The sequence below is a fragment of the Mustelus asterias genome, chromosome 2 (genome assembly GCF_964213995.1).
Source record: "Mustelus asterias chromosome 2, sMusAst1.hap1.1, whole genome shotgun sequence".
NCBI classification, from domain to species: Eukaryota; Metazoa; Chordata; class Chondrichthyes; order Carcharhiniformes; family Triakidae; genus Mustelus; species Mustelus asterias.
In genome coordinates this window covers 25,956,425-25,971,912 of record NC_135802.1, presented here as the reverse complement: position 1 = coordinate 25,971,912, position 15,488 = coordinate 25,956,425, and the positions used below count along the sequence as shown (strand labels likewise).

The 15,488-nt window shown below is 43.0% G+C and overlaps 1 protein-coding gene across 3 annotated transcripts in view; it reads right to left on the bottom strand.

The window, feature by feature from the left end:
- Positions 1-15,488, bottom strand: part of dync2i1 (dynein 2 intermediate chain 1) — a 95,083-nt gene that overhangs the window by 18,094 nt on the left and 61,501 nt on the right. For all 3 annotated transcript variants that reach the window (XM_078232585.1, XM_078232595.1, XM_078232606.1), the window contains 6 exons: positions 9,925-10,036; positions 6,759-6,850; positions 4,923-5,052; positions 3,926-4,098; positions 3,135-3,297; positions 379-492 (listed from right to left, as the gene is read on the bottom strand). In XM_078232585.1, coding sequence (XP_078088711.1) covers positions 379-492; positions 3,135-3,297; positions 3,926-4,098; positions 4,923-5,052; positions 6,759-6,850; positions 9,925-10,036 — 784 coding nt within the window. The remainder of the gene's footprint in view (positions 1-378; positions 493-3,134; positions 3,298-3,925; positions 4,099-4,922; positions 5,053-6,758; positions 6,851-9,924; positions 10,037-15,488) is intronic.

Sequence of the window (15,488 nt, the reverse complement as noted above, 5' to 3'; positions counted from 1 at the left end):
ATGAAGGTTGAACAGTATATTTGAATCCTAAACCAGCAGAAGGAAAGCAACTGAAGAAACGGAGGTGGAACTGGCCAGCCTTCTATTATTTTAAATACTTAGAGGTGACTTACTGCATTAACACCTCAGGTCTGTAATTAAATTGTCACTTTTAGTCTTATGATTTTATTCAAATTGAAATACCAGGATCCAAACATCTAACAGTTGGGGAAGATATGAAACAAAGATCACAGAAAGTTGGGTATGCATTTCCAGAATAAATAAATATATATGTTTAAAAAGTTTATTTTTTCATTAGGTAGTTCTAAGTTCTACTCAACGAAAATAAAATAGAAATCTTTCATGGTGGAAGGACTACAATACTGACTGAAAACGTACCTTCCTGGGATGAAAAGAGTGAAAGCCCAACACCCTGATTATCAAAGCAAGCAGATGACACTGGATAAACAGCCTTCACTGCACAAGAGTGATTGACAGCAGTCAGAACACCATCTGTAATTAAAATGCACTTATGACAAACCCCACATCTTCAGAAAATTATCATACTTATTGCAATGTGATGCCATCATACTTCCATGGGATATATTCAATTCTGTCAACCTTAGTGTTCAATGCCTGACTGTCTAGTGTATCTCTGATGTACACCTTGACCAGGCATTTCTGGAAAACCTAACCTGAAGAAATTTTAAAGGCTTTGAACTGGGTTTTTGCTTCCATTCGTTAGTTCAATCAGCTGTTGGAACTCCACAACAACTAGTTCTATTATGGTTCAAGTCTATTCAAAAAGAGAATGGGTCCACAGCACGGAAACAGGCCTCCGGAGGGGGAGGGCTGGGCCAGCACTGCAGGGGTCCCGGGCTGGCCAGCGATTGAGCTGGCCAACAAATGGGGAGACTGACAGATCGGGGCCACTGCGCGTGCGTAGAGTTCCTGAGCTGTCAGCCTCTGGTGTGAATAGGCCCCTGCCCGCTGGGTTTTTAATGATATTCCTGATTGTGACCTCTGCATTGCACAGAGTGGGGCGATTCAAACGTGAAGCTGCACTGAAAAAACAGTCGTCATCTAGAACAGTTTTCCCACCAATTCAGCACTTTTGGGAGAATTGCCCCCATAGTTTCAAATAAAAGCAATGCAAGGTTCTGCCTGGATTTCAGACTTGCTTTACAGCGTTGCCATTGAAAAGTGCTCCACATTGACATTAAAAATGTGGGTGCACCATAAGAAAATATTTCTGCTACTCAGCTGCAGTCCTTCTTGACTCCATGGAGCACATATGGTCTGTAGTCAGAGGGTGCTCAACCTACTCCCAGTACAACCCAAATACTGCTGATGGGAGAACTACAACAGTGACCCAAAAATGATTGCTTTCAGATACATCCTTCCTGCACAATGTATACATGAAGGGAAAACACAACAGCATCTTGAAGTAAAAGCAGATTACCGCGGATGTTGGAAATCGGAAATAAAAACAAAATGCTGGAAAAACTCAACAAGTCTGGCAGCATCTGTGGAGCGAGAAAGAGTATTAACTCACCTTGAAGTGCTAACTACTGGACTTTATTTAAACTGGCTGCTCTATGTTAGGAGCTGTATGAAACTGCAGACCTCTCGAGCCTGAAGTTGTGTGCCAGGTCTCCCAAAATCCTGGCATACTGGCTCTGAATGGAGATCAGCAGTTAGGAAATGCGGACGGTATTTCAAAGTACATTTGCAGGATCTTTGGTCTGCTCCTGGATCCCCATGATACTCCCGATATGTGTGAGCATCCAAAGGCAGATCGTAACTACTGGGAGCTGGCTTCAGCACTGAACAAGTAAAAATGACAACAGGCTAGGGACCCCCGTCACCTCACCACCATGCCTGTGATGGCCCAGTATCTCCTGTAGTTACAGGTTCAGCTCCAAACCAAGGGTAACTCTGGAAACAGTAAGAGTTTTAACAACACCAGGTTAAAGTCCAACAGGTTTATTTGGTAGCAAATACCATTAGCTTTCGGAGCGCTGCTCCTTCGTCAGATGGAGTGGAAATGTGCTCTCAAACAAGGCACTGAGACTTGTGTCTCTGTGCCTTGTTTGAGAGCACATTTCCACCCCATCTGACGAAGGAGCAGCGCTCCAAAAGCTAATGGTATTTGCTACCAAATAAACCTGTTGGACTTTAACCTGGTGTTGTTAAAACTCTTACTGTGTTCATCCCAGTCCAACACCGGCATCTCCACTTCATAACTCTGGAAATCCAGGGGGCAATGTAAAGAGACCAAGTGCAACAAGCTCCCAAGCGCAAAAATCACTATCACTCAAAACTATATTTTCATGTAGCATTGTTGAAAGTTTACTTGATTGATAAACATATTTGCTCAAAAATGGGGACCTGAGACTTAGCTGCAATGAAATCCATTAGCAGCAGCTTTGTCCACTCACTTAATATATCAATGATTCTTTGAAATTATGTGCTCCCATTTACACTACATACAGTGCCACCAGTCTTTATGTCAATAGCAAACTTCAACATATGGCTCCCTATTGCATCATCCAAGTCATTTAAAAATATGACAAACAGTTGAGCCCCAAGAGAGATCCTTTGGGGCACCAATAGTCACTTGGGGGGGGGGGGTCACTGTCTGTGCAGAGTCTGCACATTCTCCCCGTGTCTGCGTGGGTTTCCTCCAGGTACTCCGGTTTCCTCCCACAGTCCAAAAGACATGCTGGCTAGGTGCATCGGCCATGCTGAATTCTCCCTCAGTGTACCCGAACAGGCGCCAGAGTGTGGCAACTAGGGGATTTTCACAGTAACTTCACTGCAATGGTAATGTAAGCCTGCCTGTGACATTAATAAATAAACTTTAAACTTCATTTCATTTTGAGTACATACTCATTGTCCCTACTTTCTCCTTCCACCATTTAACGAAACTTCTAACCAAGTCAATAATTTGCCTTTACTTCCACAAGTTTTAATTTTAGCTAGCAGTGTCTTACGCGGAACCTCATTGAATAGGTTCTAGAAGTCCATATAAACTACATTTGTAGACATACTCCTGTCTGTTAAAAAAAAAATACAACTAGGTTTGTTAGACATTACCTATCCTTTACAATTCAGGATTGGTTCTCTTAGTCACATCTGCATTTTTAACCCACCAGTGGAGAATGTTGGAGTTCTGACAGTCCATTCTTGATCCCCAATCTGCAGAGTGTAGTGCATGATGGAGTGTTCACGAAGATCCCAAGCCACTACAGAACCATCCGTCGTTCCAGCAAACAAAGATACCACATTACCCGGGCCAAAGCAACAGCATTGCACCTGCAATAGATGTCACAATATATCAGCATTTCTTTAGTTAATAAGCTTCCAATATGGTTAGCTGGACTGAAAACTAGCTTGAAATCAGAAAGCTGAGTATGAATAATCTCTGAATGGGTTGAATTCCAGCCTTGGGTGACTGTCTGTGTGGAGTTAGCACGTTGTTCCTGTGTCTGCGTGGGTTTCCTCTGGATGCTCTGGTTTCCTCCCACACTCCAAAGATGTGCGGGTTAGGTTGATGGGCAATTTCACTTAGTGTTCCAAGATGTATAGGTTAGATGGATTTGCCATTGTAAATGTGTGGGGTTACAGGGGATAGGGTGGGGGCAGAGGTAACCTGTCAATCACCTCACCCTGATACATAGTAAAAATCATCAATCCTTGAACAATCAAGGAAACTACCTGGAGAAGAAGAAAGGTGAAAGAGGCAGAAATGAAAAGACAGAGGGGTTCGGATTTACACCCAATGTGCTCTGCATAGGCGCTAACAATCCAACTGCACTATTAATTAATCTGAAGATTTTGCATGAATATATGATGTTATGATTGATTTTTCCCTTTGTCAAGTTCTGAATCACTATCAACAATTGTTCCTATAACACTTTGCAATAAATAAATTTTCACAAACCTCAGATTCACAGACAAGGACTTTCCGAGGAGCTGACGGTTCCCAGATATTCCAAACACAGATCATGTAATTGCTGGCCAGCTGGACAACCCCAGGCTCTTTAGGAAGACTGTGGACCGAAAGCAGGGTTTGCCGCTGGACCTGGGAAAAATGTAGATATAACACCTCACGACCTACAAAAAAAACCCAAAAAACACACACTTACCGTTTCGAGCTTTACTAAAATATAATCTTAAAATTAGACTGAGGATATTTATGGAATTGTGAATTAATAAGGTGTTGCCTACTATCTACAATTTTGTATTTATCAATTGAAATGAGGCAGTACATTGTACGGTGTGTCATTTTAAAAACCTGGTGATACAGCCCCACCAAGTGGTGTAGTCTGAGTCTGCAAAGCCTTTGCCAATCAGTACAAGCAAGATGGGATGTTTCAGCCCAAGGGGAAAGAAATTGATGGGCAGGAAGCTCTAGGCAGGCCAAATAATGCAGGAAGACAATCCAAGGAGCGTTGTTGAACAAGCTGACAACAAGGTGTATAAAATGTGAAACTGACAACTGAAATTACATGCCATCCGCCACACAGAACTGGAGCCAGTGTGGCTGATATAGGATTCAAATCGAGAACATAATACCAAAATAATTGTATTTTAAGGTGAAGTATTTCTACTGAAAGAAAGTCTGACTAACAGAACAACTTATATTTATATAGTGCCTTTAACTTAATAAAAAGTCCCGAGGCAATTCACAGGAGAAAAATATGACACCAAGCCACATAAGGAGATATTGGGTCAGATAATCAAGAGATAAGTGTCTTATTGGAGGAAAGTGAGATAGAGAGGTATAGGGAGGGAATTGGAGAGCTTGCGATTTAGATAACCGAAGGCATAGTCACCAGTTTAAAAAAAAAATGAACTGCAAGTTGATTAAACAAATGAATTACATGGAAGGGACAATGCAATGTGAATATTGTCTATGTTTCACCTCAAACTATTACCATGTAAAAATGCCAAGTTTGTGTTCAGTTGAGAGCATCCATCACTGACTGACAAACTGGCTGCTTTTGATTGTACGTTCTGACTCGCTTGGTTCTCGGCTTGATCTTCTTCAAGCAACACAGATATTACCTGTCATGGTAATAGTGTGATATTGTTAGCAAGCAGGGAAGACAGCACAAAAAAAAATCTATACAGTAACAGTTTGATCTAGCATCCACTCCTCCTTGATAACACAGATAGTCAGTATTGTTAGAATTTGCTGTTTAAATCACCATAGGAATCATATTGCTATATTGAACTTTCATTCTTCCCATTTTCATCAACCGCTTTTAAATTAAATCTGTGCACAAATAAAAACAGTACAGCACAGGAACAGGCCCTTTGGCCCTCCAAGCCTGTGCCAATCACATTTACCTATCTAGACCAACTGCTTATATCCCTCTATTCCCCATTTGTTCATATGCGTATCAAGATAAGTCTTAAATGTGGCTAACATAACTGCCTCAACCACCTCACTTGGCCGTGCATTCCAGGCCCCCATCACCCTCTGTAAAAAACGTCCCCCGCACATCTCCACTGAACCTTTCCCCACTTACCTTGAACTTGTGCCCCCTTGTAATTGTCATTTCTGCCCTGGGAAAAAGCTTCCAACTGTTCACTCTATCTATACCTCTCATAATTTTATAAACTTCTTTCAGGTCGCCTCACAGCCTCCGTCTTTCCAGGGAGAACAATTCCAGTTTATTTATTCAATCTCTCCTCATAGCTAATACTCTCCATACCAGGCAACATCCTGGTAAACCTTTTCTGCACTCTCCCCAAAGCCTCCATGTCCTTCTGGTAGTGTGGTGACCAGAATTGGATACAGTATTCCAAATGTGGCCTAACAACTATAACATAATTAGCCAACTTTTATACTCGATGCCCCGTCCGATGAAGGCAAGCATGCCATATGCTTTCTTCACCACCTTTTCCACCTGTGCTGCCACTTTCTATACTGTACTCCCAGATCTCTGTGTGTCTACGCTGGCTCTGCCATTTATTTTATAGCTCCCATCTGAATTGGATCTACCAAAATGCATCACCTCGCATTTGTCCAGATTAAATTCCATTTGCCATTTCTCTGCCCAATTTTCCAGCCTATCTATATCTTGCTATATTCTCTGACAATCTTCATCACTATCCGCAACTCCACCAATCTTAGTATCATTCGCAAACTTGCTAATCAGACCAGCTACATTTTCTTCCAAGTCATTTATATACATTACAAACAGAAGTCCCAGCAATGATCCCTGCGGAACATCGTTAGTTACAGACCCCCATTCAGAAAAACACCCTTCCACCGCTACTCTCCATCTTCTATGGCTAAGCCAGTTCTGAATCCATCTAGCTAGTTCATCCCTGATACGTGAGATTTAAGCTCTTGCACCAGCCTACCATGAGGAACCTTGTCAAATGCCTTACCAAAAGTCCATGTAGACATCATCAATCATTTTTGTCACCTCCTCAAAAACCTCAATTAAATTAGTGAGGCATGACCTCCCTCGTATAAAAGCATGCTGTCTGTCGCTAACAAGACCATTCAATTCCAAATGTTTATAGATCCTATTCCTAAGAATCCTCTCCAACAATTTCACTATCTCTGACGTCAAACCCACTGGCTTATAATTACCCGGGTTATCCTTGCTACCTTCTTAAATTTTTGTATGCAAGGTATTTTGACTTAAAAATTGTGAGACAGTTAATGTAGCTGTGTCATCTTCCTTGATCTCTGCAGAAATATTGTAATGAAGTACTTCATATTTGCATGGTGATACCCAAGTGAAATACAACACCTGACAAGCAGATCTCAGGAAGTTGGTCAGTCTCCGAGAGTCAACATTCTTAGCCACCGAATCCATGGACAAGGCATCACTAACATTAGCGCCTGCTCAAGGAAAAAATATTTAATATTGAACTGCCTCAGTTAAAATCCATTAACAGAATTTCAATCTTCATTTGGTTGGCTTAATTTAGTGCAATCAAAAAGTTTGGAACACATTATTGAAGGAAGTGAATGTACCCACCAGGCATTAGAAGTCCTATTAAAGCAGCATAAAAGAAGCAAATAAAGATATGTGCATTTTCTTTCTGTACTGGCAAAATGACTTCTACTAGCGCAGAACATCTAAAAGCATTTTACAGCCAATTAATTTTTTTTCGGAACTTGGGAAATGCAGCAACTTGTGCACAGCAAGATCCTACAAACAGCCATGATATAATGACTAGATAATCTGTTTTAATGATGTTGCTTGAAGGATAAATATTGGGCAGGACACTTCCCTGCCCTTCGAAATAGCGACAAAGGATCAAATTGGGGAAGATGTGGTACACCATAGAGTAGAGACAAGGCAATAAAAGTAATAATATGGGAAATGATAAACAAATCTAAGAGTTACCGGCTTGGCCATTTCAAAGGGCAGTTAAGAGTCAACCACATTGCTCCGGGTCTGGAGTCACCAGCATATGAATATATGTAGCTTCTGGCAAGTGTATATGAGCTATGTTGAAAGCTTGATTCAAATTACTGAAAAGAGAGCAATGTTGCCGAAGATTACAATGTATGTCAGAGATCCTGGGTACCAGCAACCTTAGGCACACTTAGTCGACTCTTAATACAAACAGCACTAGGCACCATGCATCCAATGCAAGGTCTTTAATTACTAGTGCACAGGAAGAACTCCCCATCTCCATCGAAATGGCTAGAGTGGTTCTGACGTTACAGAAAGACAACTTAACAGTTATAGTCAATTAAAGCAAATCAGGAACAAGCATTTTGTTCACACTTGACATTTGCCAATTAAATCCTGGTTTTTCACCCTTTCTCATTCGATGAAAAATTTACTTCTGCTAATCCTTTATTTGCATAGCATATCCCCATATCTCGCCTTTGGAATTTGCTGTGGAAAAATCTGGTCTTTCTCACCTTCTGGTGAAGGTCAAAAAGCAGGATGTTATGAGGCCTATGCAAGTGAAGATTATCCTGAAAGCAGAGAGGCTCCCTTGAAGGTCTGCAACTGCCAACATTCTCACAAGCTGTTACAGAGAAGGCATGATTTTCTTTTTTAATCTGAGCATTTTGACTTTCACACATAGTTCATGTACACTTGTTGGAAGCGGCATATGCAGGGGCCTGCCCTCTGTAAACAGAAAAAGCATGTCCAGACAGTGAACCTTTTTTAACTAAACAAAAGCACGGGGAATATTGGCTCTCTAGTACATTCTCCGTTGCATCCTGATGTGTACAAGATGAAAAGCTTTGACAGCAAGTCTCTCTTTTCAGCAATATTCAGGTTCTGTACTAATAAACATTTGTATTCATAACTCCACATCAAAGATGACTAATTATTTGGTTAACTAATCAAACTGTGAACTTACAGCTCATACAACTACTTACCATCTACTTCTAAAAAATCTTTACCTCACTAATAGTGGGTTAATGCAAAGTGAAAATAATGCAAAATGGATTCAACTCCCTATTTGGTTGCTATGCCATCAAAACAGTTGCCAGGCCTTTTTGAGTGAATCATAACAGCAGAAGAATGGTTTAGAGCAGAGTTCAGAGGAGCAGCAAAGCACCACACTGAGCTGTTGCGGGACTGATGCATGAGAAGAGATTGACTAGGTTAGGATTGTTTTCGCTGGAGTTCAGACCGAATGAGGAGGGATCTCAGAGACTTATAAATTTCTAACAGGACTAGACAGGGTAGATGGAGGGAGCATGTTCCCGATGGTGGGGGAGTCCAGAACTAGGGGTCACAGTCAGAGGATTCAGGATAGACCATTTAGGACCGTTTCGATGAGGAGACATTTCTTCACCCAAAGAGTGGCGAGCCTGTGGAATTCATTACCACAGGAAGTAGTTGATGCCAAAACATTGAATGTATTCAAGAGGTGGCTAGATATAGCACTTGGGGTAAATGGGATCAAGGTTATAGGGAGAAAGCAGGATTAGGCTATTGAGTTGGATGATCAGCCATGATCGTAATGAATGGTGGAGGAAGCTGGAGGGCCAAATGGCCTCCTCCTTCTCCATCTTCTATGAGAAAACCACTGTACAACCACTGTACAATACTGTACAAATGCATGATTCTTTTAATATTTGTTCATATTTTGTGCGCATCATTTGTTTATTAGTCACAAGTAGGCTGACATTAACAATGCAATGAAGTTACTGTGAAAATCCCCTAGTCCAGTGCCTGTTCGGGTACACTGAAGGAGAATTTATCATTGCCTAACCTGCACATCTTTGGACTGTGGAAAGAAACCGGAGCACCCAGATGAAACCCACACAGACACAGGGAGAATGTGCAAACTCCACACAGACAGTGACCCAAGCCGGGAATCGAGCCCAGGTCTCTGGAGCTGTGAGGCAGCAGTTGCAAAGGCCAGGATTCATTGACCACCTGCAATTGCCCTTGAGAAGGTAGTGATGAACTACCTTCCTGAACCACAGCAGTCTGTGTGGCGTGGGTACATTCATGATGCTGTTAGATAGGGACTTCCGAGATTTTGACCCAACAACGACGAAGGAAAGATGTACATCGAAGTCAGGACTTGAAAAATCAGGACTTGATGTGATCTTCTCCACATCACCCTGTCAAGTTCCTTCAGGATCTTCAATGTTTCAGTAAGATCACCTACCATTCTTTGAAACTAATGGAAATATGCCCAAGATCTCATGTGCATGCTGCCCTTGCCTTTCCAAGCATTGGAGATCACAAATAATAATCTTTTATGAACAAGGTGGATAGATTCTATTCATTTTTCTTAATCAATCTCTTTAAAGTGAACATTTAGAAGCAAAGCAGGAGGGATAAATGTAAAACAAAACATTTCAAGACCAAATCAGGCACCCTCAAATTAGCTCATCTTTGCCAGGCAGCTTGTGCTTTTTTGCAATTAAATGGGCAAATGCAAGTTATTTTGCAACTACAAAACTCAGGCACAAAACGTGCTTACCCCCACACACCAGGTTACCCTCTCCGGGATGTTGTGTCCACTTTTCAACAGTTTCAATTTCATCTGTCTGAATGTCTCGGTCCACATTGTCTTCATTACACTGAACAAAGGCCTACGGGCAATAAAATCAAATCAAAAATAAAACACTAAATGAACATACTTCGATGAGAAGCTGAACCTGCATAAACTTTTATTAATGTGGAGGAGTTGATTTCTTTAACTTCACTCTTGGATGTGGGTGTCACTGGTTAAGCCTGCATTTATTGCCCTTCCCTAATTGCCCTCGAGAAGGTGGTAGTGAACTTCCTTCTTGAATTGCTGCGGTCCATGTGGTGTAGGTACACCCACAGTGCTGTTGAGGAGGGAGTTCCAGGATTTTGACCCAGTGACAGTGAAGGAATGGCAATATATTTCCAAGTCAATATAGAAGTAGCTTGGAGGGGAACGTCCAGGTGGTATCTGTTGCTCTTGTCCTTCTAGATGGAATGGTCATAGGTTTGGAAGGTGCTGCATAAGCAGCCTTGGTGAGTTCCTGCAGTGCATCTTGTAGATGATGCACACGGCTGCCACCGCAAATCGGTGGTGGAGGAACTGAATGTTTCTGGATACGGCCTTTCCCTGGATGGTGTCAAGTTTCTTAAGTCTTGTTAGAGTGCAGTCATCTAGGCAAGTGGGGAGTATTCCATCACACTCCAGACTTGCACCTTGTCGATAGGGATTGGTTTTGGGGAGTCAGGAGGTGAGTTACTCACTGCACAATTCCTAGCCTCTGACCTGCTCTTGTAGCCACAGTATTTAAATGGATAATCCAGTTCAGTTTCTGGTCAATAGCAACCCCAGGATATCCAGGATATTGATGGGAGGGGATGGCAATGCTGTTGAAACAAGGGGTGATGGTTAGATTTTCTCTCGTTAGAAATGATTGTTGCCTAGCATTTGTGTGGCATGCATGTTACTGTGAGCAGAAACCTGGATATTGTCCAAATCTTGCTGCTATTGGACATAGACTGCTTCAGCATCTGAGGAGTCACAAATAGTGATGAACATTATGCAATCATCTGCGAACACATTACAACGAAAGGAAAATCACTGATAAAGGGGCTGAAAATGGTTGAGCCTCGGACAATCCTCTGAGAAACTCCTGCAATGATATCCTGGAACTTAGATGATTGACCTCCAACAACCATAACCATCTTTCTTTGTTCTGGGTATTACTCCAGACTTTTCCCTGATTCTCATTGGCTCCAGGTTTGCTAAGACTCCTTGATGCCACACTTGGTCAAGTGTTGCCTTGATGTCAAGGCAGTCACTCTCACGTCACCTCTGGAGTTCAGCTCCTTTGTCCATGTTTGAACTGTATTGAGGCCTCAATGAGGACAGGAGATTTTTTTTTATCCATTTCACATTATGCAACGTGCACAACGCTAGTTGGGCCTGCATTCATTGCCCATTCCTAATTGTCCTTGAACTGAGTAGCTTGCTAGGCCATTTCAGAGGGCAGTTAAGAGTCAACCACATTGTTGTGTGTCTGGAGTCAGGTAAGCAAAGGATATTTGTGAACTTGATGGGTTTTACCAAACACCATAGCTTCATGGTCATCATTAGTCTCTTAATTCCCTCTTTTATTGGATTCAAATTTCGCCATCTGCCATGGTGGGATTTGTACCCAGGTATTTGTACACAGTGACAAAAACGGTTGATGAAGGAAGGGCCATGGATGTCGTCTATATGGATTTCAGTCAGGCATTTGACAAAGTCCCACATGGCAGGTTGGTTAAGAAGGTTAAGGCTCATGGGATACAAGGAGAAGTGGCTAGATGGGTGGAGAACTGGCTTGGCCATAGGAGACAGAGGGTAGTGGTCGAAGGGTCTTTTTCCGGCTGGAGGTCTGTGACCAGTGGTGTTCCGCAGGGCTCTGTACTGGGGCCTCTGCTATTTGTGATATATATAAATGATTTGGAAGAAGGTGTAACTGGTGTAATCAGCAAGTTTGCGGATGACACGAAGATGGCTGGACTTGCGGAGAGCGAAGAGCATTGTCGGGCAATACAGCAGCATATAGATAGACTGGAAAATTGGGCGGAGAGGTGGCAGATGAGTTTAATCCGGATAAATGCGAAGTGATGCATTTTGGAAGAAATAATGTAGGGAGGAGTTATACAATAAATGGCAGAGTCATCAGGAGTATAGAAACACAGAGGGACCTAGGTGTGCAAGTCCACAAATCCTTGAAGGTGGCAACACAGGTGGAGAAGGTGGTGAAGAAGGCATATGGTATGCTTGCCTTTATAGGTCGGGGTATAGAGTATAAAAGCTGGAGTCTGATGATGCAGCTGTATAGAACGCTGGTTAGGCCACATTTGGAGTACTGCGTCCAGTTCTGGTCGCCGCACTACCAGAAGGACGTGGAGGCGTTAGAGAGAGTGCAGAGAAGGTTTACCAGGATGTTGCCTGGTATGGAGGGTCTTAGCTATGAGGAGAGATTGGGTAAACTGGGCTTGTTCTCCCTGGAAAGACGGAGAATGAGGGGAGATCTAATAGAGGTGTACAAGATTATGAAGGGTATAGATAGGGTGAATAGTGGGAAGCTTTTTCCCAGGTCGGAGGTGACAATCACAAGGGGTCACGGGCTCAAGGTGAGAGGGGCGAAGTATAACTCAGATATCAGAGGGACGTTTTTTACACAGAGGGTGGTGGGGGCCTGGAATGCGCTGCCAAGTAGGGTGGTGGAGGCAGGCACGCTGACATCGTTTAAGACTTACCTGGATAGTCACATGAGCAGCCTGGGAATGGAGGGATACAAACGATTGGTCTAGTTGGACCAAGAAGCGGCACAGGCTTGGAGGGCCGAAGCGCCTGTTTCCTGTGCTGTACTGTTCTTTGTTGTCTCTTGATCACTATGCCATTGCCTCCCCTGTCAGAGCCCAAATCTAGCTTCAGTGTGTAGGTTATTGCTAAGCAAGTGCCTCTTGATAGCACTGTTAATGACCCCTTCCATCACTTTATGATTGAGGTTGAATACCATTCGGCTGCTGCTCGCCCACAGCACCTCATGGATGCCCAGTCTTGAATGGCTAGATCTGTTCGAAATCTATCCCATTTAGCACAATGGTAGTGCCACACAACGCGATGGATGTTATCCTCAAAGTGAAGATGGGACTTTGTCTCCACAAGGACCGTGTGTTGGTTACTCCTACAGGTACTGTCATGGACAAATGCAAATGCGGCAGGCAGTTTGGTGAGAATGAGGTCAAGTATGTTTTACCCTGTTATTGGTTCCCTTACCACCTGCAGTAGACTCAGGCCAGCAGCTATGTCCTTTAGTTTCAGCAAGTAGTGGTGCTACCGAGTCACTTTTGGTGATGGACATTGAAGTCACCCGCCCTGAGTAAATTCTTCACCCTTGCCACCCTCAGTACTTCCTCCAAGTGGTACAGATTCATCAGCTGTGGATGGGAGGGAGGGTAATGCAGTGGTACATGGTCATCAGCAGGACATTCACTTGCTCAAGTTTGATCTGATGCCAAGAAATTTCATGGGATCCAGGGAATCAATGTTGAGGATTCCCAGGGCAACTCCTGACTTTATATCATTATGCCGCCGCTACCTCTGCTTGGTCATTCCTGCCAGTGGATAATGATGCTGGTGTCTGGAGCATTGTAAACGATGATTCCATGAGTATGGCTCTGTCAGGCTGTTGCTTGACTCATCTGTGAGACCACTTTCTCTATTTTGGCACAACCCCCAGATGTTTGCAAGGAGAACCATTAGGTCAGTTCATTCAGCAAGAACATGCATATCATAAATAAGCACAAGATTATAGGTGGCTGCTAGAACAATTTTAGCAGTCCTGTTTTCAACTTTCATCCTTTGCTACAATAAAATTGTGAAACACTCCAAAGTGACCAAGAACAAAATGTTTTCTGAATGGGAGCCATTCCGCGTAGCAATGCCCAACAGCCAACACAATGATGAATGGTCAGGTGATTGAGCTTCTAGCTTCTTCCAATGGTTGAGAAAGGAATGTTGACCAGAACACTACGAGAATTCCCTGCACTTTTTACTCGTTCATGGGATGGGGGCATCACTGGCTGGGTCAGCATTTATTGCCCATCTATAAGACCATATAAGAGCCAACCACATTACTGTGGGTCTGGACTCGCATGTAGGCAAGGCCAGGTAAGGATAGCAGATTTCCTCTCCTAAAGGACATTAATGAATCAGATGGGTTTTTAACGACAATCGACAATGGTTTTATGGTCATCGTTATTTCATTCCAAATTTTTATTGAATTCAAATTTCACCATCTGCCGTGGTGGGATTCGAACCCGGGTCAAACCTCAGAGCTTACCTTGGGTCTCTGGATTACTCATCCAGTGACAATATCACTACACCACCGCCTCCCCTATGTGACATTCTATGTGAACTTCTTCACACAGTTTGCAGGATCTCACTTCAACTCAATAAAAGCACCCCCAACAATTTAGTGCACTTACGAGCGGAGGGGTGGGGGGTTACAATTAGGGCTGCCATGCCTGGGCTGACTCATGGAAAGAGCAATCAAGCTAATCCCACATCCATTCCTTTTTTTCTGTAAATGCATCATCCACTTGTCTAACTCCCTTTTAAAATTATTTATGGAACCAGCTTTCACCAGCTTTTCAGGTAGAACATTCCAGGTCCTGACAACTCCCCTCTAGATCCTTTGCCAATGATTTTGAACTCGTGCCTTTTCTTAACATGCTGAAAAATGCAGTGTCTTGCACCAGAGCCAGATGGGATGTATCAGACAATGCTGTGGGGAGTAAAGGTAGAAATATCAATGGTACAGATCACCATCTTCTAATCTTCCTTGGATGTGGGGTAATTCAAGAGGACTGGAGAACTGTTAATTGGAGGAGTATGTGGGAAGGCAAAGGGATGTCTGGTAAGTGGCATGCTTTCAAAAGTGTGTTAACCAGGGTTCAGGGTAAACACATTCCTCTTAGAGTGAAGGGCAAGGCTGGCAGAAGTAGGGAACCCTGGATGACTCGGGATATTGAGACCCTGGTCAAGAAGAAGAAAGAGGCACATGACATTCAAAGACAGCTCGGATCAAGTGAATCTCTTGAAAAGTATAGGGGGTGTAGGAGTAGAGTTAAGAGAGAAATCAGGAGGGCAAAAAGGGGACGCGAGATTGTTTTGGCAGATAAGGCAAAGGAGAATCCAAAGAGCTTCTACAAATACATAAAGGGCAAAAGAGTAACAAGGGAGAGAGTCGGGCCTCTCAAGGATCATCTATGTGCGGATCCACAAGAGATGGGCGAGATCCTAAATGACTATTTCTCATCAGTATTCACTGTTGAGAAAAGCATGGATGTTAGGGAACTTGGGGAAATAAATAGTGATGTCTTGAGGAGTGTACATATTACAGAGAAAGAGATGCTGGAAGTCTTAAAGCGCATCAAGGTAGATAAATCCCCAGGACTTGGTGAAGTGTATCCCAGGACATTGTGGGAGGCTAGGGAGGAAATTGCGGGTCCCCTGGCCGAGATATTTGACTCATCGATAGTCACAGGTGAGGT